Genomic DNA, 26,838 nt, shown 5'->3' on the forward strand with positions numbered 1-26,838 from the left:
GGCAGGAAAATGCGCACGTTTTTTAAGAGCTTGGGGATTGCAAACATGGGGAAACGCCGCCACCTATAGGTAAGGGATGGTATCATCAGAGGGGAAAAAAAACAACAACCCTAGGGAAACCTTAAGGATAAGCAGCTGCTTTCATTTCGAAGCATCAAGCTGCGCCACTCCAGCGTCCGCAGACGAGATCGGCCCCTCCCGGCTGTTCCGACCACTCAGCGCGCCCTGCGCAACGTGATTGACAGGGCAACAGCCCAATCCGTTACCTAAACTCATCCCTTGGGAAACAGTGACCCGATGCTCCCGGAAGCTCGGGGTCCGCGCTCTCCCAGCATCCTTTGCCTTCCGGCTCTGCTCGGGCCCCGCGGGCCAGTCCCGCCTTGCGCGCCCATTTCGAGCCCGAGTGTCAAGCGCGACTCTCCGGATTGAGCCTCCCGCGCACGTTTTCCAGGACTGGGTTCTTGGCCAGGGGGCCAGAAATGGCGCAGCTGGAGGGTTACTACTTCTCGGCCGCCCTGAGCTGTACCTTTTTAGTGTCCTGCCTCCTCTTCTCGGCTTTCAGCCGGGCGCTGCGAGAGCCCTACATGGACGAGATCTTCCACCTGCCGCAGGCGCAGCGCTACTGTGAGGGCCATTTCTCCCTCTCGCAGGTGGGGCCTCCAGCCTGTCCCGCCCAGGACACGCTAGAGAGGGCGGCCCCGGCCCAGCGCCACTGTCGGGGCCGTTTCTCCCTCTCGCAGGTTGGGGTCGCCAGCCTGTCCCGCCCAGGACACGCTAGAGAGGGCGGCCCGGCCCCGGCGCTGGTTTCTCCCACCCTCATCCTTAGCTCCTGCCGCTTCAAACAGGAAAGAAACTGGGTTCTTTATCTCTGTTCCTGTCTCTGAGATCTGTGAAATACCTGCTAAATAAATGAGTAAACAGTAGATCTGTCTCTAGGAAGAAATGCTCTGGGAAATTAACTGATGGGGAACTGAGTTACTGCCCCTCTTCTTGGCAACGGATAGCCTAGTTTTTCTTAGCCAGTTCAGGGGTTAAGAGACATTGGATTACTCCCAGGAAATACAAGAAAACTTCGGTTTAGCTCACCTGTCAGGCACCTCACTGTGCATTTTAGGAATTGGGTAGGAGGGGCAGGGGGGAATCCACAGCCTCTGAGAAGTGATATGTTACATTAATTCCGTCCTTGGTGTTTTTAGCGACCGTCTGTTAACCGGATTAACTGGCAACTAGTGAAGTGCCAGGATGTTTGAATATATATTTTGCTACGTAGATATATAGGTACAGGTACAAAAATAAACATATTATCCATCCCTTTTGGTAAAAGGTATTATAGAGTAGTGGTTCGAAATACAAAATCTGTAGTTAAACCTGCTTTTAAATCTTGGCGCTGTAATTTACTAGTCATGTGGCTTGGATATTTTCTGAGTTTCAGGTTACTCTCATCTGAAAATGACAGTAAAAGGCTAAGTACTTTAGGGCTTGTTGCAGGATTGAATTCAGAGGGCTTAGCACAGTTCCGGGCTCAGTACATGGTAGCAGTCATGGAGCCTGTGGTTTAATCCCTTCAAACACTTTGATCTCTAAGCCCGTCAGAGTTCCAGTGGATGTTTCCAGCCTTTCTAAAACTGGAGCATTTGCAATTTAATCGCCAAAAAATACAGGCCCTCTAAAGAGTATGTCTTGGAAAATAGAAACTGAGTTCAGGTTGTTGCCTACTGGTTGCTGGTACCTTAAGAATCACAGAGCAAGTACAGGTGCAAAACATAAGCAACGCTTCTCTTTAGAGGAGGTATCTGATTTGTCGTAGGATAACTTCCCCAAATGCCTGATCGTTGGTAGAGATGTGTTTGAGCTTAATATCTTTATGTCTGTCTTACTGGTATTACCTCTTGCTCTTGCTTCATTATCGGCCTTTTATTTTTAAGTGGGACCCCATGATTACTACATTACCTGGCTTATACCTGCTGTCAGTCGGAGTGGTCAAACCTGCCAGTTGGATCTTTGGATGGTCAGAACATGTTGTCTGCTCCATTGGAATGCTCAGATTTGTAAATCTTCTCTTCAGTGTTGGCAACTTCTATTTATTATATTTGCTTCTTCGCAAGGTGCAACCCAGACACAAGGTTTGTGTTCAGAATAATTTACTGTAAGCTTATGTACAGTCATCGACAGTTATGATGAATTGGTTTTATGAAATTGATGAAAAATGTATTCAATCCTTAGTATTTGTGTATCTTTTGTAAAGATGAAGCAAGTTCCCTACCCCCATTTTAGAAGATATTTCTAAAATACTTGAATTTCTTAAATACTTGAATAACTCATATTTACTTATAAAATCTATAAAGTAAATTTTCATGAATTAAACCAGTTCAGTAACTATTTACTGAGCTTATTTCGTGTGCTAAGCACTGGGACTACAGACGTGTAAGTAGGGCAATCTCTTTCTTATAAAACTTTTATCTTCGTTAGGGGAAACAGACTTTACCTGAGGAATTTTTATGTGGTTTAAGAATACAGACCGTGGAGATGAATTACCTGGGTTTGAATTCTGTCCATTTACTAATTGTGTAACTTTGGGCAGTTTGCCCCTTAGTGACTCTATGTTTTTGTCTGTTAAATGGGAAAAATACAGAGTCTACATCATAGGACTCTTATGAAGAGTAAAGGAGCTTAATCAATGGAAGGTGCTCAGAATACTGCCTGATGTAATAGTAAAGACTCAGTAAATGTTAGTTATAATAATTATTTTTAACTTAGGTGATTTCAATGGTGTAAGTTATGAGAGAGGGATAAATGTGAAAGGTTATGAGGATACAGAGAAGGAGCAGAGGAGCACTTGTTGCAGCCTAACTGGGAGGGAGAGGTGTGGGTGGCACTGGGTGAGGCTTCTCAGAGAAGGTGGCACCTGAGCTGAATCGACAGATAGGGCTAGAACTGGAATGACTGCCGGCAGGAGAAACAGCATGAGCAGAAGCAGAAAGGCGTTGAGCAACAGGATGCAGGGAATTGCTATCTGAAACCATAAGATTATAAAATACAGAAGTCGTAGGGGAGAGGTCATGAATATCTTTATGTTATAGAAGGTTTTTTGGCCTTTATCTGGTAGGTGATGGACAGCTCTTGATTTTAATTAAGGGAACTGCGTGATCTGGCTTGGTGATTTAGAGTAAGTGGAGGGTGGAATTCAAGGGCATAAGAATACTTTCAAACTCTGAAGTAATCCGTCAGGGCAAAAGAAGATATTTAACTTTAGACCGGGCCCACTATTTTCAGGAAGATCTCTGTAATATCATCACAGACTAGTAAGATCACTGGGTATGGTGGTATAAATGCTATATGCATACGTATATTCTCTCTGGTGCAGAGTTTTGAAGGGATATCTTTAAAAGAAATTGGTGGTGATGGCTCAGTGAATGCTTATGGACGGCACTAGGACATAAGCTCACCGAAACGGAACCACCCACACTGTGTCCCATTCATGCCCGTGTTCCCCGTAGAATTGCATTCAGTGTCTTGCAGACAGTAACTCCTTAACTACTTGTTGAACGACTCCAAGTATTTTAATCCGTAGAATTTTGACAGACACGTGCAATGTTTTATTGGCTTCCGAGCTAAAAAGTATCAGAAAGTGCTCTCATAAATACATACTGTGTTTTTGCAAAGTCAGAAATTAGATTAATACTGAATAATTTTATTTAAGTAAGTAAGATTCAGGCCTTTTTTTTATATATATATATAGTAAATGTCTTCTCTAGCTGAGCAGAAGTAGCCTGTTTATTGTGAACTGTGTTTTCTCTTCCTTGTAGGCCACCTCAAGTGTCCAGAGAATCTTGTCCACAGTAACGTTAGCAATATTTCCCACGCTCTATTTTTTTAACTTCCTTTATTATACAGAAGCAGGATCCATGTTTTTTACTCTTTTTGCCTACTTGATGTGTCTTTATGGAAATCATAAAACTTCAGCCTTGCTTGGATTTTGTGGCTTCATGTTTCGTCAAACAAACATCATCTGGGCTGTCTTCTGCGCCGGAAATGTCATCGCACAGAAGTTAACAGAAGCCTGGAAAACTGAGCTGCAGAAGAAGAAGGAAGAGAGGCTCCCCCCTGTTAGAGGGCCGTTTTCAGAATTCAGGAAAATCCTTCGCTTTCTGCTGGCCTACTCCACGTCGTTTAAGAACCTGAGTGCACTCTTGCTCCTGACCTGGCCCTACGGCCTCCTCGCGCTGCTCTTCTGCGCCTTTGTGGCCGTCAACGGCGGGGTGGTGATTGGCGACAGGAGCAGCCATGAAGCCTGTCTGCACTTTCCCCAGCTGTTCTACTTTTGCTCTTTTACTCTCTTTTTTTCCTTTCCTCACCTCTTGTCTCTTAGCAAGATCAGGGCTTTTCTCTGCTTGGTGTGGAAACGGAAACTTCAGTTTTTGGCAGTGACTTTAGTCTCCATATTTTTAGTTTGGAGATTTACTTATGCTCATAAGTACTTGCTAGCAGACAACAGACATTACACCTTCTACGTGTGGAAGAGAGTTTTCCAAAGACACGAAATTGTGAGATATTTGTTAGTTCCGCTCTACATATTTGCTGGTTGGAGCATAGCGGACTCACTGAAGTCAAAGCCCATTTTCTGGAATTTAATGTTTTTTGTGTGCTTATTTGCTGTTACAGTACCTCAGAAATTGCTAGAGTTTCGTTACTTCATTTTACCTTATGTCATTTATAGACTTAACATACCCCTGCCGCCCACATCCAGGCTTGTCTGTGAGCTGGGCTGCTATGCAGTCATCAATTTCCTGACTTTTTACATCTTCCTGCACAAGACTTTTCAGTGGCCAGACAGTCCGGACACTCAGAGGTTCATGTGGTAATAGCAGGGTTATCTGGAGCTCCAGAAATAGATTTATTATTTAGACTATTTTCATAATGAAAACTGAGTAAGTAGAAATTTTGGAATTTCTTTTGGGCACCATGGTAAGCCTCAGATCATAAGACTTTTTTTAATGTTTTAAATATCAAACATTTTAAATATATGTATATACACATATATATGTGTGTGTGTGTGTGTGTATATATGCATATATATATAAAATCTAAGGCAGTGAAGTGATAAAAAACAGAAAAACTTTAAGACATGCTCCATAAGCCCAAAAAATGATGGGAAAATAAAATTATTTGCAGCTATCTCATGGTATTTCTTTGATACTCTTGGCCACTCAAAAAGCTTGGAAGCTTTTTACACCAAATTTAAGAAACCTGGGTGTGCTTTGTGGTGCTGGAACTTACTCATTCTCTTCCAAAAGAAGTAGCAAAGCCTTTGAAGAACATTTACAGATGATGAGATAATAGTCTTGACTGAAAAGTTGTTTAATATTTTAATGAATGTAATTTTAAGCGTCAGGCAAAACAGACTCACATCGATAGTGCATGTTATAAAGTTAGAGGCTCTTCTGTGTTTATCTAGGAATCAAGTTGCTGATTTTTGTTAAAAATCTAGGAATGATGGAAGTCCTCTCACTGTTCCTACTGTGAAAATATGATGGCCAAAGATAAGTTGTGTTGATGATAACACTTTTTAAAGTGGATTTTCTTCCTGAAATACATCACTGTATTAGTTTCCTATGGATGCCATGGCCGTTAAAGATTACCACGTATTTGGTGGCTTAAAAAAATGTCTGTCACAGTTCTGGAGGCCAGAAGTCTAAAATTAAGATGTCAGCAGTGTTAGTGACTCCTGGAGGCTCTGAAAGGTAACCCATCCTGTGCTCTCCTGCCTTCCGGTGTCTGAAATGCTTGGTGGTCCTTGGTTTACAGGTGCATCATCCCCATCCCTGCCTCTGGCTTCACATGCCTTCCTCTCTGTCTTCTTTCTCTTACAAGGACAGTGTCTTTGGATTTAGGGCCCACCCTGATCCAGGATGACCGCGTGTCCAGAGCTTTAACTTAATAATATCTGCAAAGACTCTCTTTGCCATATGAGGTCATATGTTCAGATTCCGAGTATACCTGTCTTTTGGGGGGCACTTTTCAACCCACCAAAGTTACCAAAGTAGATTTTTATGATAAAACTCATAAAATGTATAGGAAAGAATTTCTTTGCTGAGATATTTTAAATAAAATTGTATCTTTTCTGAGAGGTTAAAAACAAGTGACTTCCAAGGTCACATAGTTGTAAAACTAAAAATAACTGATACTTGATTCCATGATCTGAAAATAGTTCGAATTTAAGGGAAGTTTAGAAATTATTTGATCTAGTCTTATTTTCTAGGTTAGGGGTTGGGGGGGGTTGGTTTTGGATTCCATGTCTGCTATTTTGAGTACATTCTTTGGGTTTTCATCCTATTACAGAAAAGTATTATTTGAATATGTTAACTTTGACATGTAAACTTAGAACTGTGAGTAGAATTTATCTTTTAATCCAGTTTTACGTTTGTAAACTTTTTAATCACTGTGTGAACTGTCTTCAGTGTTGAATTATGCTTTCTTTGGGTTTGACACAATGAGTGGATTTGGAAAACACGCTTCATTTGCAAATATAAAATTGTGTGCAGGTGAAAATTACAAGTGTAGTCTTGAGTAATAAATACAAAATCTTTTATTGTATAAACTCTGTGGGGCCAAGTTGTGCTCTATTTAGTGCTCAGAAAGCAGATTGATTGATTTTTTAATAATAACAGTGACTGTACAATGGATATTTCTACCTAAATTTTTTAAATAAGACAAGAAAGCACGCTCAGACAAATTATGATTTTATAATGGGAGACGGGAGTTCCAGGAAGTCAAAATTCTCCCCAAAATGTGTAAGTTAGGAAAAACAACTTTCTTATCTGATACTCTTGGTGCAAGGCTTTTATTTTTAGGCATATTTCTGGGATGAAAACTTTTTCTCTCTAACCTAGCAAGAATGAGGAGACTGTTCCACCCCATGGACTGAGGGAATCATTGTTCCTGTTAACTTTGAAGTGTTGAGTCCCTGTCTTTTAAGGGATCTTTTGGAATTCTGTGAATTAAAAGGTGCTGTACAGTGTTGCTTTTAGGAACATCCTTAAGTTATGTGTGTTTTGAACATTTTTCAAGACTTACCAAATAGATATTTTTGATATTAGACTTGACTGAGTTTCTTAATTACAAGGTAATTCTTTGTCAAAAAAAAAAAAAAAAAGTGTTTACAGGCTGGGGAGCCTGTGGGCCCTTACAATTATTGTTCTTAAACCCTGTAAGTGGGATTATTCTAAAGAATATGATAAAAATATTTGGTCCATACATTTTTTAGGCCCAGTAATACATCTTTCTGAAATTTTTCTACCTTATATGAAATTGTATAGATACAGAGTATTACTGTTGTAAATGTAGAGTATTGTATACATATAAAGTGTTAGATGGCATTAGTGAGGTTCTGATATACTGTTTCTTCACAATTATTTATATTTCCTTTTAGCGGATACCTATAAATCTTTTCTGATACATCTATATATTTAATTTATTTTGGAAATACACTCACTCCTGAGCTCAAGCATAGCATGTCCTTTTGGCAATAGAAATGGTGTTAGCTGTCTGACCTCTTCCTCCTCCTCTTAAAGTTATTTCTGGAATGTACTTAGCCTATCATAAAGTATCTAATAAAAATAGCTTAATGCAGTGTATTTATAATAAATAAATAGCTTAATGTAGTGTATTTCTAGTTTGAGTTTAACCACCACTGGGCTTTACAATTTTTTTTCTGTATAATTGTCTGAAGACCAGGTGTGGAGAAGAAAAGAGAGCCTCAGTTTTTATTTATACCCTCTAAATGGTGGACTATTTTTTTAGACTCTCTTTTAAGTAAAATATTTCTATAAAGAAATCCATGTTCATTAGATTAGAGAGCATTTATTATCTTTAAAACAATTAGAATTTCATTAAAAAGTGAAACAAGAAAGTAACATCATGCAAATAATATGAAAACATTTTTTCTAATGAAAATGTAAGTACAACTTAGGACAGTGGGCTGTAGAAAAAGCATTTAACATGGGAGTTAGGAGTTCGTTATTTTACTGTGGTTTGGGAGTCAATAAGGCACGTGGTTTAATCTTTGGTCCTCACTTCAAATGAGAATAGTATTTGTCATAAGTCAGTGCCTGGCACCTAACCTTATTTCAAAAAACAATTCAGCCCCTGCCATACATCCATAAATTTATTATTATATAATAAATATTGAGTGGATGTATGCTGAATGAAGTTTTTTAGTACAGAATGAAGTGAATATCCTAGTAAAAGTATAATACATGACCATAAGCTAATTTCAGGAAATAAATGACCTGTTTGGTAATGAGAGCCATTCTAACCCTTTTTCATCTTAAGTCTCCTGACCTATGTTTAAAATTTTTTATTTACTGTGGTGTTTGGTAATTACACAGGTATTTACTTGAAAATATGTGTTGTTTTTATAATAGAATATGATTTCAAAACTTTTGCTGTTTATTTAAAATAAGAAAAATAATTAACTGCCAACCATTAAATTGTAATAGCAGCAGAATTCTTGATCATTAACACAGTTTTAGGGGAAAAGGCAAATTACAACCAATTACAAATATTTCATGTTGTCTCAGGCCGCATTTTACTAATTTAGAGATAACTGTAATTTAGGGTAATTTTTAACATATTTAAATATTGACAAAAAGACAAATATTTCCAATATAATAAAACCTGCATAGCTAAGAAAATTATCATAAAAATGGATAGACTGAAGACACATTTTTAACATGTATCTGTGACTTCAACACTAAAGTATTTACTATTTGGAAATTATTTCTAAGATAAGAAATTTTGTCAGAGAGTAATCCAATAGTATCTTTATAATCATGCTTTTTAAAAAAAGAGTATTTGATTAATTTAATATTAATTTAATTTGAGTTCTGCATCACCATCAGCCCAAAATAGAGAAGGTATTTTTCTGATGAGAGAAATACTACACATTGCATTGATTTTTCACAATGACTGAAACTTAGGTTGATTCAGTTCAGTTGAACTGTATATGTGTACGGGGGGCACATACAAAACGAGGGAGAGAGATGGAAAGTAATAGTAACAAAAATCGCTGTTATTTACTTAGCTCCTACAGAGCTGTAGGCACTGCACAGACTGCTTTACAAACACTGTCTCGTTTGACCTTACTCGTGTTCCTGTTAGGGAGAAGTTGGTTTCTGTTTGACTGCTGGAGGAAACCAAGTCAGGCTGATCTGGTAACTTGCCTGCAGTCAGCTCCTTAAGAATGCGGTGTGACCTCCAAGCCGGTGAGTCTTTGATTGCTACTCTGCCTTGCCGTGGAAGTTCTTCATAAAGAGCAGTAGGGGGTGCAGAGAGAGGTGATAATCTGCCTTCATTTTGCCTTAGCTGTACCATTCATGGCACGTTATTTTTTATATTGGATGTAGTCACTTTTAGGCATGTTATTTTTTATATTGGATGTAGTCACTTTTAGAAATGCTAGAAACTGTTTAGAAGAGAGTGAGCAGATCATGAGTGTTTATAGTTCTGTTGAAGAGAAATGGCTAGAAGAATATATAGGATGTTTAACCTGGAAAAGCAGAGATCCCTTAACTTGATAACATCTCAGAGTTGAGGAATAATTATTTGCAAGGATCGGACTGTTCACACCTGTAGATCAAGGGCCAACAGATTTAAACTTGTGAAAAGCATACATTTTCTAATTTTTTATTTTTCTACAGTGGAATGGACCCAGAGAAAAGTAAGTTCACCTGCTCACTGGAGGCAAGATTCTATTTAACAGGGGTGCTACAGAAGGGATTCATACAGCAAGTAGGGAGAGTAAAATGGCTTTTTAAGATACCTTGCAGCCCTGTGACTTGACATTCCTAAGCTTGGTATGGCTGATATTTTGTACATGAATTGCTGAGTCATGGTGAAGTATTTCTGGTGACTTGCATAGTGACTTTGATACATTTTAAATTTCTGAATAAAAACTACTTTGAACTCTGTTCCCTTGTTTCAGAAACAAATTGGAGGTACAGAATTAGTAGGAGATATTTTAAGCTATATAGTGTTAGAGACTGCTGCTATTAAAGTGTTTAATTGGTTTTTTATTTTGTGATTCCTTTTACATTAATGAAGAGAATGTGCTTTTCCCCTATGGATCCACCGGGCAAGCCCTAGCTGTAAGGTTTTTAATGCAGTGCCCACTAGGTGGTGCCACTGTGCTATATTTCTAGGTGTTTCTGTACTTCAACTTTCTTACGGTCTCAGTTAACATTTTTTAGTTTTAAGTTTTGACCCACAAAGTATTTTATAGCATTCATGTCTGTTTATTATAGTGGTTTTTAAGCTGTTTCCTGAATTGTATGAAGCTAAGGTAAATGTTTTAAAAAATCATGTGTTTTGTCCTCACGTATTAGGTGATTTAACTTAGTGTATCTTCCCATGTGACATTCTTTTCTTCGTGGCTTAGTGGTGTAAATCAAGGTCTTTTCCCAAAAGCAGTGAGTTATGATGATGACAAATTTGAAAACTCATAGAGCATCATGTTGATCACTGTTCTAGGTGTTTTACCCATGTTGTCTTACGTGCCCCTCACAGTAACTCTGTGGGACTAGTACTGTTCTATTTCCACCCTGCACGTGAGGGAACTGAGTAGGGTTCAAGTAATTTGCCCAAGATAACAAAGTAAGCTGGCTGAGCTGGGATTCAAACTCCAGAATCCATGTTCACTATTCTCAGTGGGTGGGGGTGGGGGAAGTGGGAGGAAGGGCACAAAGTCTACCTGCAAGTTTGTAGTGTTTTAGAAAGAAAAATAACCCTGGTGAGTGTGGTTATACTATCTTATAGACGAGGAAAACGAGGCCCATGCTAATTTCGGCTGTTCCAGAGGCAGGTCGTCTTCCCTCTGCCGCTGTGTCTTCCCTTTCTGTTCTGTGATGGTGCTGCAATGTGATATGCATGCGTATTTAAGAATTTAAGGGAGAAAAAAAGGAAACAACCCAGGAGCGGAGTCTTTAGACACGTTAATTTACATTGAAATAAAGACCTGTATTTTAATTAGAATGATTGCAGCCACCAGATGGAGGAGCACAGTTGTTTGAAAATTGATACTTAGTTTCTCCAAGGAAACTCCTATTTGGAAGCAAACTGTTGATTAAATATGGCATACTTTGGATTTTTTTAATTTTGACTGAAAATCTTAATTTTTTTTAATCTATAAATATATGTTTTAGGTACTTTAATGTTTTGTATTCTTTAAGGTATTCTGTAAAATGGAGAGGTTTTTGACTTCTCAAATTATATTATGGGTTCATGTCTTTTAAAACTGATTTTGAAGTAAACCTATTCTTTATAAGAGTAAAAGACAAGCTTTTTTTCCTTTTTAAAAATTTGTTCAAATGTCATGGTTTTATTTTGTTTGTAAATAAATGTGTTTTTTAATAATATTTTAGAATTTATTGTGCCTATGTAACACATTCTCTTATTCTAAACTGGGTACTAGAACATTTTTCTTTCACTCACTTTGTGCTAGCAGCCATTCCACCCTGTGTAGCACACACCCAATCCTACACTTCATGACAGTCTTCTTGAAATAATAGAACTGAATAATATTTTTAAGCTTCTATAATGAGTGCCCATCATTAGCCTGGATGACTGCCTTCATTTTATTCTCACAATAGTGGAAAACAGTTAAACTATGGGCTGATCACCTTGAACTTGTGGGTGCTGGGATTTCTTTCTTAGTGCAATGTTTTCCAAACACTTTACTTGGAAGTACTCAAATCCCAAATTTTGATCCCCGGTGGTAAACAGAAGAGACCCCTGCTTGCCTTTCAGACTTCCAGGTCTTGCTTCCACTGGGCTCTCCCTTGCTTATATGCAGCTCAGAGGTCAGCTGAGGACTCACACACAGATCTAGGGGTTCCTCCTCTGTGACTCCTCCTTTCTGGGATTTCCCTTCTTAATTTATAGCTACTCTTGCAGCCCTAAGCTCCATCCTCTCACGCCTCAAACCAGTGATACTGCAGTTTTCAGACTAGGGTGCGTCCTCAGGGGAAAAGGTATAAACATGGATCGCCCCCAGTGAGATCTCGCAGTCATCAAATCCTGTCCGTTTCTTGCCTGCTTTTGTTTGCTCTTCAGTGCCTTCGGATAGATTTTTTTTTTCCTTTTTAAGTTACTCAGTCGGTAGAATGGTTAATTTGATAAAAGTTCCTCTGCTGTTACCTGCTTAGGAATTGTGTCTTGATTACAGTTGTCACATGTTCTAGTCTCTCTGTTTATGTATGGGGAGTTGGGGTTGTTATATTTGAAGAACTGAAAGGGAGAGTTCCTAAAATTAGTGGGACAAGTAAGTTTTTAGAATATTGACTTCTAATATGGTCCTCTAGTAAATCATAATATTTGTAATTAAACCCATTGACCATTTAAGGGCCCATTATGTGAAAATATTAGCAAAATGTACAAAAGAAACTGACTTCCGGCAAGAAGAGCTTCCCTTCCCGCTAGGGGCTAACGAATGCCAAATGCAGTGTGATGACCACTGAGGAGGGGCGTGGAGCGGGGCAGTTTCCACGGAAGCAGAAGTTGTATCTGGCTGAAATGGCGAAGAACTATTTCATGGGAAAATTGGCGTGTGAGTTTATACTTTATGGAGATCTGTGAAGACACTGAAAAACATTCCTAGCAGAATAAAAGGATGTGAACTAAAATTGCACAGTAAAACTCGCACACTTAGGCAGTAGGTGGCAATAACAGTGGACACTGATGTAGTGTTTGCTATATGCAAGGCACTAGGTCATTTAAAAATATTATTTAAGCCTCAGAATAACTATAAGGCAAATATTATTATGATTCCCATATTATGATTGAGGAAAGTGAGACACGGGGAATTGAACCCATTTTCAAACTTAAGTGGCTTGGCTCCAGGCCCTGCCCTCTTAGGAAGGACACTGTTGCAACTCCATGTGAACGTGTGTGCGTGGCAGCCTACACTTCAAAGGCCCTGAGGTGACTTTCAGGTGGAAAATAGAAAAAGAACGATGTCCTGCCACACACAGCGAGAAGCAAGAACACACGCCCCACACACAGCCCCTGTGGTAGGAGGGCTGGGGGGAAAGATGCTGCCGGGGAGAGGATAGCCGGTGTGCGCTGGAAAGATGAATTTCCCTGCACTCCCTCACTCCCTTAAACCTTGTTGTGGCTGGTGCAGGGACCAGGGAGAAGGCGGTTCCTAATTAGGAACATTAGGGGTTTGAGGCGGCCCCCTGACACATTTGGCCTGAAAGGTTTTGAAGCCAAGAGAGACGAAGTCTTCTCAGGAGAAGCAGCAGGCACCATGTCAGGCTTCAGCAGCAGGTACTATAATGTGTCATGTTTTACACTAGTTTCTTTTATAACCTGTCAGTCTCTAAAAACATGGTGAAAGAAGCAAATTTAAATGAAGAAACCCGTCCTGATTTGGAATGTTAACTCCTGGTAGTGCCTCTGTGCACGTCTGGTGCTGCAGCTGGATGAAGGGGAGGCCTCGGCCTCGGGAGAGCCACGGGGAGGAGACGCCTGCCGGGTCTAAGGCAGGAACTGCAATTAGCCTCACCTGGAGATGTGTGTCTTGGTCACTGGGCTTTGTCCCTTTTTAAAATGAAGGGGAAAGTGACACACGAAGGCTTACCAGGCATTAGCATTCTAGGATCGTATGAGAATATCTACGTATGTTTCCTCCAACCCCCCAATCAGCACCTCCCCCACCTCTGCCTCCCAGCCTGTGTGCAAGCACTGCTGGGGCTGATGAGCATAGAACTTCAGGGACATTGTTAGGAAAAGAAAGAAGAAAATGAAATAGGAAGACTGAAGGGAAAAAAAGGCTCAACAAGAACAAGTAACGTGGAGAGGAAACCTGTACTGATGACTCATATATCAACAATTCACTCTCTCCATTAAAATATTTCATTTGGAAGACTCATTGCTTATGGAATGCCTACAGAATACCGATATGAAAAGAAAGAATATAATTGGATCAAAGTGAGGCAGCATGGCACTTGAGTTGAGCTTTGGAAAAGGAGGTGGTGTCCCCAAAGCCATAGATGGGCAGACCAAAAACGGCTTCACGAGAGAAACTCCAGAAATAATGAAATACCAAAGAAAGACAATCAATTAGTTAAGAAAGGCCAGGCAAACAAGCGTGTTCATTCACAAATTCCTAGGATTGGCCCCATCCAATGGGGAGTTAGGTATCATATAATACTTGTAGGAACTTGGATTTAAAGCCAATTCCTGGAAATCTCAGGATATCCTTCCATTAAATAGAAGTGGCAGGGCATGCTTTCTTTTGGGGTCAATATCTATGAAACAAGGTGATGCAGCAGCACTGATCCATGGGCTGATGGGCCCCAGCACATTATAATCAGAAAAAAAATATGTATTTAAGCAGGCAACTTGCTTTGCTTTTCTTTTCAACTATTATATATGCAGGTGTGTGTGCGTGTGTGTGTGTGGTTTTGTATGAAGCACTTACTTGAAATCCTAGAGTTATGTAGAATTTGGTTAGAAAACCATCATTCTTGTTCTCTATATCAGAAAAAAAGCTTACACTCAGAGAAGCTGCTCATTCTAATTCATTTCACAGTCTGCTGACCCAGAAGTCACTAGATTGTCCACTGCCTGACCCCGTTGGCCTGACTCCCATTGTCATGTTCCACCAGCTCTCCCCCAGTGCCCCTCTCATCTTATTATTATTGATGTTGTTGCTGTTCATATCCTTATTATGATCAAGATGAAACATCCAAGAAATTATATGTTCCTGAAATGCTAGCCCTGCAAGAAGCTTTGGAGTTAACCGCTAACACCATCATTTCCCGGGGTTGTAAGGGAACATGAGAGACCTGCCTGAAATCACATAAATTTTCTGACACTCTGTCCAGTGTTTCTCTTTGTCTTGTTGCTTCACAGTTCAACAGGAGTGTTTTGGAGAAACAGGTTTAAGGAAGAGAACTGTATCACAGGAAGTGATTGCACTGATTTTTGATAGTGTTCAGTTCACTCCACTGAGAGACATTATAGTCTGTCGATCAGGTTAAGTGTTAAATCCCACAATGAGAAGTTCTGATTTAAAATCTAAAAAAAATCCTTATCAATTTACTCTGAGAATTAAATAGGCATACGACCATTGTAAAACATGCATTCCCCAAATTAGACTTAATGTTTATCATAACTAGCCCAATTTACTGTACACCTGTTGCTCAGAGGACTGGACATTATTTTAAATGTTGGACAGATGAATTATTGCTCTATAGACATAGATGAACCAACATTATATCTATTTTCTGTTCTTCAACTTTCAGATCTCTGTCCTCTCAATAGGAAAAATGCACAGCATGTGTACAATTTCCATTGTACTTAAAGATGTTGGCTTTGTGACTCATCCAAGGCTTTAACTTTCTTTGATTTTACCCCAGAAACAGCACAGCACCTATTAAATGTCCCTCAGCACTACTGAGTTGGCAGTCAAAGTGGAAATACAATGCCTTTTCTGGGTTTGAATACCAAACGGAAAATTCATAAAGTAAAAGTTACATTGTAATTTGGCTTCTTTAATGAATGTCAACTAGATATACTGAGTTTGCAATTAAAAGACTTTCTGTCATCTGGGGGACCCTAAATATTGAGTGATGTCTGTGCTGTATTTATATTCACTTTCCTCCCCATTAATAATAAAGTGTTTCCAGCTGGGAGTGAGTGTGGACACAACTTTTGCTTGGTTTCATTTGGGATTCCAGGATCTAAGGCTTTTCTCTCTGGCTGTGTGTGTGTCTTGTATTACAATCTCATACTGTTCTGTCTGCTTTGGGAAGATACTTTATCCACAGTCTTATTTATTATATATTCAATTTTTAGAAAAAGATGTGAAATATGAAGAATGTCAAATAGATGGATTGTAATGTTTGGGAGGCATTTAAAAATTTTAAAGAATACATGTAGGTTTTTTTGTGTGTATGACAAAAAGAGTTATAAATTAAAAGAGTCAGTTGTTTTCAACTGCCACATTGATTCATCACTTGAAAACTGAGTCTCCTTTAAGCCTGGGATTCTGTGAAGCATCTCTAGTAGACTTTAAAAGACGTGACCAATGAATTTTTTCTACTCTGTTCACCTCCAGGTCCATTACCTCTATAGGTTAGTATTCAGATGCATGAAAGACAACCCCCCAAGTTTCCATGACCTCACAGTGTTGAGCCTTCTGTACAAATAAAACGTGAACCTGAACACAATGCCCTAGGGAAGGTCTTGAGTCTCAAAAGCAAAAGAAGTGGCTTCCTTTCTCTTAATGTCTTTTCCTGTAAGTCAGGGATGAAACAGCACATCCCGTGCAGAAAGAATGAAAGCCTCAAACTGTATTCAGGAAAAGATACACACACATACTATATGTATGTAGGTATAGATAGATAGATAGAAGATATGGGTATATATAGATATATATAATATCAGAACATTCCTCTTCTTTTTTTAACTCTTGTGAATTATTACTTAAAACTGGTATATCAGTTATGCTTATTCCATTTTTGTTATGAAAGTTTACCCAATGGACTGTGTTTTATGTTTCTTTACTAAATAGACAATTCAGTTAAGTTCATCTAGATCTCTATTTATCCAAAATCAATTTTCTCTACTGAGATTAAATAAAAATAAAAAATTGAAATATATTTAACTATACTTTGTCATAGAGAATAAAAAAGTTGGCATCCGCCATCATCTGACGGGTTTAGTGGCCACTCCCTGTCCACATTACCTGTTTCTACAGTCTTTATACTTCCTGCTCTGAGGGCTGTCGTCAGGTGAAGGTGGTGCCTTGGTTACAAATGCATTGGAAAAAAAAAAGAATGGATAAAGATGGGGTTTTTTTCCCCCAAATGCGGTTACATAAAAATTTAGAGAAAAAGTCTTTTTTTTCAATAAAATATATAACTCTTTATCCAAAAAAAAGGTCGATTGATTGCATTTCTTCCCTCACCATAGGTAGGACATGGGCAAAGAGAGACAATCAGAAGCAAGAATAAAACCTAAGTACAGCGGCCCCTACTTTCATTTAAAACATCAAATCATATCACTCTTTGTTAATTAATCAACCTCATTTGTGTGGTTTCCAGGAGCTGCTGTAATTCACCCGACCACTGGGAACCTGGACGGGCTGCCTGCAGTCCACAGCCGAGCTTCTTGGGCACCACAGAGTCACTGCTTCAGAGGCAGGAGGATGGCTTCGCCCCCAGCAGCTGTATTCAACACCTCACTGGGGTACAAATGGCGATTCCTTGATGACACACTTTCATAATTTTCTAATTGTATTTGAAGCAGTTTCATGGTGACATATAATCACACCTTTCTAACTCTCCGGGACATCACGGGCAAGTCCTTCTTTATGCCCTAAAATGTAGAGTCAAAAAGCTAATGCCTTATTTCTGGGCGAGGAAGGAATTCAGGAATTTGGTGCACACTGCATGATTCTACCTTTGCTGCAATCTGCATAATTATATTTTCTGTGAAGGAATACACCTTGCTTAAAAATAATGGTCATAGATTATTAATCCTGTTTGTTTCCTGTGAAAAGAAAGGAACGTCCCAGGTCAGAGCTCAGTTGTCTCTACTTTGAGGGCTTCTGAGGATTTCCCCCAACAGCAGGAATGTCCTTGCCTTGGGGACCTGATGCTCACCAGCCTTGGTGTCCCTGAACGAGACCCCATCACAACCTGCACTGACACTTCATTTTGTTGCCTTCATTAGTGTTTCCTGTTAAGAAGACTTGATGCTGCAGTCCCATGGCCTCATCAGGCTGTCACCTGCGGAGAAAAGTTAGTGATCACATTTAGGTTCAGTACAAAAAGCAGAGCTTAGGTGACAGCTGGGTTTACGTTCTAGGTCTGCCACCTACTAGACACATTCCTAGGCCAGTCACTAACCCCTCTAAGCCTTCAGTTCCTTGTCTTTTATTGAACTGAAGTATAGTCAATTTATGATGTTGTGTTAATTTCTGGTGTGCAGCATAGTGATTCAATTATACATAAATATATATATATATATTTATATATTATATATATATATATTCTGTTTCATATTCTTCTTCATTATACACTATTACAAGGTGTTGAATACCGTTCCCTGTGCTTTACAGTAGGACCTTGTTGTTTATCTATTTTATATATAGTAGTTAGTATCTACAATCTCGAATTCCCAATTTATCCCCCCTGATCCCCATTTCCCCCTAGTAACCATAAGTTTGTTTCCTATGTCTGTGAGTTTATCTCTGTTTTGTAAATAAGTACATTTGTGCCCTTTTTTAAAGATTCCACATATAAGTGATATTATATGGTATTTCTCCTTTTCTTTCTGGCTTACTTCATTTAGCATGATGATCTCCAGGTCCATCTATCTTGCTGCAGATGGCATCATTTTATTCTTTTCATGGCCGAGTAGTATTCCATTGTATACATTTCCTTGTCTTTAAAATGAGGATAATGCCTGTCTGTGGTACAATGAGGGTAAATTATTACCTAGTGTTTCTCAAGTGTTAATCTGCATAATAATCACTTGGTAGATCTTTAACAAGCTCACAGTTGATCCCTAACATTGCTGGGTCATGGATCACACTTTGAATGGTGGCAAAATTGTAACTGATGACTGAATATACAAACAGCCAATAGCCAACTATATATAAAAATAGAACTTTGACTCACAACCTGCAGCAGCCTGCCCAGGAGACCAGCCCCTTATCTTCACTAGGCAGCCCAGGAAGCCAGCCAACAAAGTCAGGCCTGGAGGAAGTCAGAGTGCTATCTTTAGTAATAATTCAGGAAGCCAAACAACAACTTCTGCAGCAATCAGACCAAAATGGTTAGGACTTGATCAGTAACTGATAGCCTCTGCAGTTTTTGCATAGACTTCCAATTTAGAACCTACCAGACAAAGCCAAATACACATCCCTAACCAATCACGTGGGTGCGCCATTTCTAGTTGGCCCACCTACAGCATCCATGTGCCAAGAGCCTCCAGTCAGGCCACCCCGAAGCCTTCCCTGTTTCCCCTATAAAGTGTTTCTACTTCTCGACCTGCCTTTGAGTTTCTGCCAAAATGCAAGTGATGGTGGCCGACTCCCTTGCAAGCAAGCTCTGAATAAAAAGCCCTTGCTCGTTCTCATTTGGTTGGTCTTCATTTCTATACAAGTGATACATGAAAAGTGCCTGCTACTCAGTGCGGGCACAGCAGGTCACAGCGCTGGGCTTTAGAAGGCAGTGGAGCTGGAAGCTTCTCTCCTCACCTTGGAGGAGGTCTTCACCCTCCAGCTTTTCACCTCCTACTTTCCCAGAAGGGTGGCTTCCTGGTCTCATTAAAGTTCACACAACCTCTGCCTAGTCCTCCTTTCTGTGGTGATTCCTTCTCTTGTATTGGAAGGAGCTCATCTGTTTTGTTTTGCTTTGCTTTGCTTTGCTTTGCTTTGCTTTGCTTTGCTTTGCTTTGCTTTGCTTTAGCCTCTCCTTTCATTTAGTCACAAAGAAGCCCAGAAAATCACCAATTAACCTCTTTCCCTTTCTTTCTAACAACGGTGGTAATTGGTTGATTACATCTTCCACCCAGGGGAAGGACAAGTCATTTCTCATAAGTGAGCCCATTTCTCCATGACCCTGCCCCCCATGTCCTGGCCCAAAGGTGGTAAAATGGTCAGATTTAGGTTTTGGCTGGAAGGAAAGGAAGGAGAGATGCCAACATCGTGTGCTCCATCCTGGGTTTTTAATGACAGTTGCTTTTGAGTTTGGGTCACTGCTCACAAAACCTCCAGTGGCATTTTGCTTTATTCCAGCACTCTCCCTGTATTTATGACTCCCTTGGGGAATTCACTTGGAAGAAAAGTGGCTGGGGCAGGGGAGAACTTGGATATTCTTGTCTTTCCTAGCCTTGAATTTCCCCCATAGCATTCCAATCTCACCCCCTTCTTCCTACTGAGCATTACTGCACATAAACATGATGACCCTCGAGGTGTCTTAACAGAAGGAAGATAGCATCCAAGGAGGAAGAGAAGGGAAACGGTGACTTGGATTTTCCACAGTCCAAGCTCAAGTGCAAATCCCATGACCCACACTGACATCTGAAAATTTGACACAGTATAAAGAACAATGTAGACACGGCTGTGCAAAAAAAGAATATTTCAAACATAAATATAACTGGAAATGGTTGCCAAGCATGGGAACTGTTAGAAGTGTGTTTGCCTTTAAATGCTTTCATGACAAAGGAGAAAATATATTTTAGAATTTGTATCTTTACCAAGCATTTCCCCCACATCTTGGAATAATTTAAGGTGCTATCAGTGTACTTTGTTATTTGATAGACTCAACATTATATGATCACTCACTGCATTTGTTTTGTGAATGCTTTTCAAGCCACCCTACTTCCTGGCAGGTTGTCCTTTGAAACAGAAAAGGATCTGAGATATTCCTAAGGAGTATCTCTCCATTTCCTTAATAGCACAAAGACAGGCAAAGGGTTGGACTAAAAGCTGTGGTTGAGAAGAGGTTTGGCATTGCTGTGGAATTTTCTGAGAAGACCATTTCCCAGGCTGCTCTGCAGCAGATTCTGATCCAGCTATTCTGGGCTGGGGCCTCTGAATCTGTCTTTCTAAAAGTTCTCTTAGTGATTCTGGAGCCTGCCCAGGAATGGTTTAGGAGCCCCCACAGAAGGATGCCAGCTGGCATGACTGAAATACAGTGGGGCTGGAAAAGCCTGTAGTCCTTTGTAAAGCAGAGCACTTTAATTCAGTTCCACAACACTGAACACCTACTCTGTGTCAGACAGCTGGGTGTGTGCTGCAGACACAAAGGTGAACACCACACAGCTCCTGTCTTCAGTTGGCTCAGAGACTAGAGGGAGAAGGACGAGAGTGAGAGAGAGAAACAGAGAGAGTGAGTGAGAGGGAGGGAAGGAAAAAGAATAGGAGGGAGGGAGAGAGAGAAAGAATAAACCAAACTACCCGCAGAGCGTGGCAAGAAACACGACAGTAAATCCTACTGGATTTAACAGAGGAATAAAGAGGAAAGAAAAAGCTACAGAAGAAGGGGGAGAGTCTAGCTCAGTGGTAGAGCATATGAGGTCCCAGGTTCAACCCCCAGTACCTCCTCCAAGAATAAATAAATAAACCTAATTACCTCCCCCAACCAAAGGAAAAACAAAAAAGAAAACAAAACGCAAATTGGTCGATGTAAATCCAACTATAGCAATAATAATATTTAAATAAAAATCAGTTCCTCTAAATCAAAAGGCAGAGATTACCTGGCTTGATTTTTAAAGTATCCAACTATATGCTGTCTAATAGAAACACATTACAGAGTCAAAGATACAAATACTGAAATATTTATGAATATATTTTAATAAGAAAGAATGCAAAATTTTAATAAATAAATGTTGTTTGAGAGGGAAGAATATATAAATAGTTTAAAGTTACAAAATATGAAAAAGAATATATCTATACTCATGACCGGGACGTTGAGCTGTCCACCAGAGACTGACGCATTGTAACTGACAGTACTTCAATTAAAAAAGAAAAAAGAAAAAAATATAGTTTGAAGTTGGAAAAGCTACAGAAGAGAAAATGGCTTAGGACCTGCCTCGGGAGGGTCACAAGAAATACGGTGGTGCGATTCCCAGCCACCGTGTGGAGCCATATGTAGGGGCCACCGTGGTCGTGGTTGTGGGGCTGTGACCAGCATTTGGGAACCACAGGTGTTCCTGGGCAGGGTGAGAAGCCCCCTGCGAGCTGATGAAGCAGACAGGAAGTAAGATCTCTGGCGATCGCAGGGCAAGGGAACGTACGAGGGGAACGTGGGCTTGGGTCCCCATCGTGGGACCTTTTTAACAAGAACAGTAACAGAAGAAGCAGGTTGTGTGGAGGGTTTTAGATGACAGCTTTTTACTAGTCTCACAGTTGAATCCATATCACTGTTTCAGTTTGGAAGTACAGAGTTGATACCAGTGGCAGGGAAAACACTAAAATGTAACCAGACTGTATTTATCAGGAAGCAGGGTACAATGGTGCCTTGCCTGGGAGCCACATGGCCCCTGGAATCTGATCACAGCCTCCCGGACACCTCCTTCCACATCTGCCCTCTTGAGTCAATCCTCAGCCTCGAGGACGGTAAATGGAATGTCAGAGCTCATCAGTCTCCTCTCACAGCCCTTCACTGCCCCCAGCCACTCAGTCCCCACAAGCCCTGCTTCTCAGGTCTCTCCCCTCTGGGACCCCCTCGCACACTGGCCTCCATCTCCCTCAGCTCCAGCCCCAATGGCTGGCTGCCCGGCTCTTCATCCAACTCCTCCATCAAGCTCCTGGCTCTGGCCTTTGCACTTGCCTTTTTCTCCATCTGAAACTCTGTCCTCCAAATAACCATGTGGCTTACACGTTCTCTCCTTTGAGTGTCTACTGAATGTCACATTGTCACTGAGACCTTTCTCAGCTCTCTGCCCCACTGGATGCTGCACTTTGCTCTTTTCTCACCCTCATTCCCTGTCCTCCCTCATTGCCTTCATTTTCTTCTCATCTAATATTATTTATTTGATTTCCTATTACGCCCCCTGGAAAAGAAGCTCCACAGAGCAGGAACTTTTTTCTTCTGCTTAGTTTTCTGAGATTTGCTAGAGCCTAGAACAGTTTTTGGTCTATGACAGGACTCAATTATATATGTTGAAGAAACACACAAACTCATGCTCTAAACTACTTGAATGGAGAGACCACATTTGACTCGATTCCATGATTCCATCTGGGAATGATTCCTGGCACATAATCAGTAAACTCACAAGAGTTTTTGATGAATAAATGAGTATCTTTGTCAACCCTTGGATACAATGTAGGAGAAGCTGCTTAAACATGCAGCAGAGTATTTACTGGATTTCTTCCATATAAATATAGTTACTTAAATGGCTTCTCAGCCTAAGGGGAAAAATGATCAACTGTTTTTATTGGCGAGTGATGGAAAAGTTCCTTGTTTATCTGAAAGAGTATTGAAGTCAGTCCACTAGTACAAGTCGAAGGGATTTTTGTTGTTGTTCCTTTGTATTTTACCCTTTAATGACTTCCTTCTTTTAGGCTGTTGAAAGACAATGTTACTGCCCAACTCTGGCTTTAAGGTAGAACACTAGAGCTTACAGGAAATTCCGATGCCTGGTGCACAGAACCAGAAGTCCTCATTCAATTAGTTTGGGTGCATCCTGAGCATTGATAGTTTCCAAAAAGTCCCAGAGAAATGGGAATGAGGAAGCAGGATGAGGAACCACAGTTTCAGAATGATTGTGTCTTCCTGCATCCCAATGTTCATAGCAGCACTAGTTACAATAACCAATCTATTGGCTGCAACCTAAATGTTCATCAACAGATGAATGGATAATGACGATGTGGTGTATATACAATGGAATATTACTCAGGCATAACAAAGAACAAAATAATGCCATTTGTAGCAACATGGATGGACCCAGAGATTATCATACTAATTTAGTTATGTAATAATTAGTTAAACTAAAGTAGTAACTAAATTAGTTAAAGTTAGAAAAAGACAAATATCATAAGATATCACTTATAGGAGGAATCTAAAAGATAAATGATACAAATAAATTATTTACAAAACAGCAAAAGACACACTGACATAGAAAACAAACTTTTCGCTACCAAAAGGGAAGGCTGGGGAGGGATAAATTAGGAGTTTGAGATTAGCAGATACAAACATCTATATATAAAATAGATAAACAATAAGGTCCTACTGTATAGCACAGGGAACTATATTCAATATTTGCAGCAACATGGATGGACCTAGAGATCGTCTTCTGAGTGAAGTAAGCCAGAAAGAGAAAGAAAAATACCATATGGTATCACTTATACGTGCAATCTAAAAAAAAAAAAAAGACACTATGAACTCATCTACAAAACAGAAACAGACTCACAGACATAGTAAACAATCTTATGGATACCAGGGAAAGGGGGTGAGAAGGGATAAATTTGAGAGCCTGAGATTTGCAAATGTTAGTTAGCTATGATACATAAAAATAGATTTAAAAAAACAAACACGTTTATTCTGTAGAGCACAGGGAACTATATTCAATATCTTGTAATAACCTTTAATGGTAAAGAATATGAAAACAAATACACATGTGTATATGCATGACTGGGACATTGTGTTGTGCACCAGAAATTGATACATTGTAACTGACTGTACTTCAGTTTTAAAAAAATTTATTGGTTGGTGAAATGTGAATGCCTGGAAATCACCAGTTCACAGGGCCAGCAGACAGCAAGAAAATGAAACTTTTGAGAGAAGAGAACTGATGGATCAGGGTCTTGGAGGATGAGCTCTAGATCACAGGGAGCGGTCAGACTTGAGGGGCAGGGCAGGCACTGAGCATAGATAGAATTATAACCACATTTAGAGATGAGAATGAGGAAAGGTTCTCTGGTAACTAAAAACCAAGGCCATCTGACCCCAAAATAAGCCTGGTGGTATCGATTAGAAGACTTAATAAGCAAATAATATAGAATGGTAAAGAGTTGGAGCAACTTTTGTGATGAATGGGAAAAAAATTAATCTAGGAATGGACTGACAGATTAGAAAAATAGAGATGGTTTCAACACTAAATACTTTGAAGTTGAAGAATCAGGTTAGTGGGAGTAAGGGAGTCGACGATGTACAAACACATACGTGAAGCTGTGGTCAGAAGGTAGGACTCCGGAATTTAAGATCTCGGAGCCAGAGTAAATGCTCATTCATTGATGAGGATAAAGATGATACTGATGATAACAACCATTCTTTAAGCCCACTAAAATGTTAACTATATCTTGTCATAACAACCATTACTGTCAGCATGTTCCAGGGGAGCAATTGAGGCCCTGAGGAGTTTTCTATAACACTCTTTAGGTTTATCATAGAACTTAACAAGAGGACTCTGAAATTCACATAGAGTAGGAAAGGGCCTGGCATTCCCAAGAAAATTTTGAAGAAAACTTTGAACAAGAAAATTTTGAACAATGGAAAAGAATAAACAATCCATGGACATGTGAAAACCTAGTCTGACATTAATGACATCGTGAACCATAAAAATAAAGTTAAACCAGTCAGTAAATGCTGCCAGAACAATTAGTTGTTCACACGTAAAATAAATAAAAGCAGATCTCTACCTCATGCACAAAAATAGTAGTCTGATTTAAAAAGACTAAAATATGAAGAACTAAATTTTTAAACTTTTAGCAAAAAGACAGATGAATGAATATCTTTGTGGTTTTGCGGTAGGGAAGGATTTTTTTTTATTTCTTTAGGGAAAGATTTTTATTGATTGATTGATTGATTGATTGATTGATTGCAGTGTCTCAACTTTCTTAGCCTGGAGCTCCTCCCTGTCAGCCCCACAGGCTGGTCCCCGCACACAGTGAGCAGGACTGAGGTCACACAGCTTCAGCCCCTGGTCCCTGGCAGCCGTGAACAGCTGGGCCAAGGCGTCAGCAAGTGCAGAAGCCCAAATGCTGGCACTTCGGTGTGGCCGGCGCCTGGCCAGGCCCAGAGTGAAGCGGGGCCTGCCGCCGTGGGTGGACAGGGCACTGGGGTCCTCTCCTGGCAGAGGGTCCAGCGCGGGGCAGGGCCAGGCCCTGCACGGGCAGCATTCCTTCCGAGGCTGCGACTAGGCGCAGCTGGTGATTCCGACCAGGAACTGCTGTGCCCACCACTCACCCAGGTCGATGGGCACGGGGTTGTGAAGCCGGGAGTTGGGCATCCTCTCCACGGACTGCACTGGCGCCAGCCCGCTCTCTCCGGCTGGGCCACCACCAAGCTGCTGCTCCATTTGCTGCCAGGCTCGGGATACAAACCGGCCGTTCTCCTCGTGGGCCAGTGTGTGGGTCTCCTGGGTTCCCTCGAGGGAGGGGGATGGAGCAGGAGGCCGCCGGCCATTCATCCGATTGAACACCAGCCTCGGGCCGGTGCCAGGGTCCTCGCAGCTGCGCCCTCGAGGTCTGCGGGGTCGTCGGTGAGGGATGCCGGCTTGTCAGGAGCGCTCCGAGCCTGCTCTCCACCTGCTGCTGCGCGGGACCCGTGCGGCGCTGGGCGGCCAGCTTGCTGGTCCCTTGGTGATAGTGGACATGGTGCGGAGGGGCTGCAGCGCGCCCTCGCCCTCGCCGCCCGCCGGCCGGATTCCGCGCCCTCTACCCAGCTGGCACTTTTGGAAAAAAATTTTTCAAACCGGATCCCCCAGCAGAAAACAAGGAAAAGACGAATAAATCTGACTACATTCAAACTAAATTTCATTATAAGAGAAGACACTATAAACAAATTTCAAAGAAAAGACACAAAGGTAACCAATATAACCAAAAATGTATTATTATCCAGAAAATACATATCAATGAAAAAGATGAGCAAAGCAATAGAAAAATGAGCAAAGATGCCTAGAGATGTCCAGGAGGCATGTGGGATTAGTACTAGAGACATCTGGGCTGGAAATAGAGTTTCTTCGGGCCACATCAACCTATTGATCATATTTGAATTCACAGGACTAGATGAGCTTATAGAAGGAAAGCATGTCAAGAAATTAGAGATTTGGGCTGGGACATAAAGCAGCCGAGGATTACTGATCCTCACTCAAGTTCTAAATAATAGCTTCTTAAACCTTATTCACATATTGATTATTTTGTCTGGCCTTTTTGATCATAACTTTATACCTCCTAAAGATGGGGTCTAAATACAAGAAATAAAAACTAATAAAACCAGATTTTACTGGACACTATGTCAGAAGGTGGTCAGATACACCTATTATTTCTATTTAGAACAATATTACCTTCAGCCCCTCTGTTTCATATACTGCCAAGAA

At 40.5% G+C, this 26,838-nt stretch overlaps 1 protein-coding gene and 1 pseudogene across 3 annotated transcripts; one reads left to right on the plus strand and one right to left on the minus strand.

The window, feature by feature from the left end:
• Positions 1-330: 330 nt before the first annotated feature.
• Positions 331-11,409, plus strand: LOC105090579 (ALG10 alpha-1,2-glucosyltransferase). Of its 3 annotated transcripts, XR_010377837.1 has the most exons (4): positions 331-650; positions 1,926-2,123; positions 3,807-9,263; positions 9,699-11,409. XR_010377837.1 is itself a non-coding variant. In XM_010981932.3 (3 exons), exons 1-3 carry the CDS (start codon positions 480-482, stop codon positions 4,860-4,862), a joined length of 1,425 nt encoding a protein of 474 aa, XP_010980234.1. In that variant the 5' UTR covers positions 331-479; the 3' UTR covers positions 4,863-11,409. The 3 variants fall into 3 exon arrangements, 2 of the variants coding, with proteins under 2 accessions (XP_010980234.1, XP_010980236.1); XM_010981932.3 differs by having other exon boundaries at positions 3,807-11,409; XM_010981934.3 differs by having other exon boundaries at positions 503-624; positions 3,807-11,409.
• A 12,829-nt stretch (positions 11,410-24,238) lies between these two features.
• Positions 24,239-26,235, minus strand: LOC105090581 (MAPK regulated corepressor interacting protein 2-like; annotated as a pseudogene).
• Between the last annotated feature and the right edge of the window lie 603 nt (positions 26,236-26,838).

The sequence above is a fragment of the Camelus dromedarius genome, chromosome 25 (assembly GCF_036321535.1).
Source record: "Camelus dromedarius isolate mCamDro1 chromosome 25, mCamDro1.pat, whole genome shotgun sequence".
NCBI classification, from domain to species: domain Eukaryota; kingdom Metazoa; phylum Chordata; class Mammalia; order Artiodactyla; family Camelidae; genus Camelus; species Camelus dromedarius.

What these genes read in the sequence shown, in the direction of transcription:
- LOC105090579 (XM_010981932.3), top strand. Translation starts at nt 480, where the DNA reads ATGGCGCAGCTGGAGGGTTACTACTTCTCGGCCGCCCTGAGCTGTACC. An exon ending in GCCATTTCTCCCTCTCGCAG is followed by an intron (nt 651 to 1,925) that starts GTGGGGCCTCCA and finishes TTTATTTTTAAG; the next exon opens with TGGGACCCCATGATTACTAC. An exon ending in AGGTGCAACCCAGACACAAG is followed by an intron (nt 2,124 to 3,806) that starts GTTTGTGTTCAG and finishes TCTTCCTTGTAG; the next exon opens with GCCACCTCAAGTGTCCAGAG.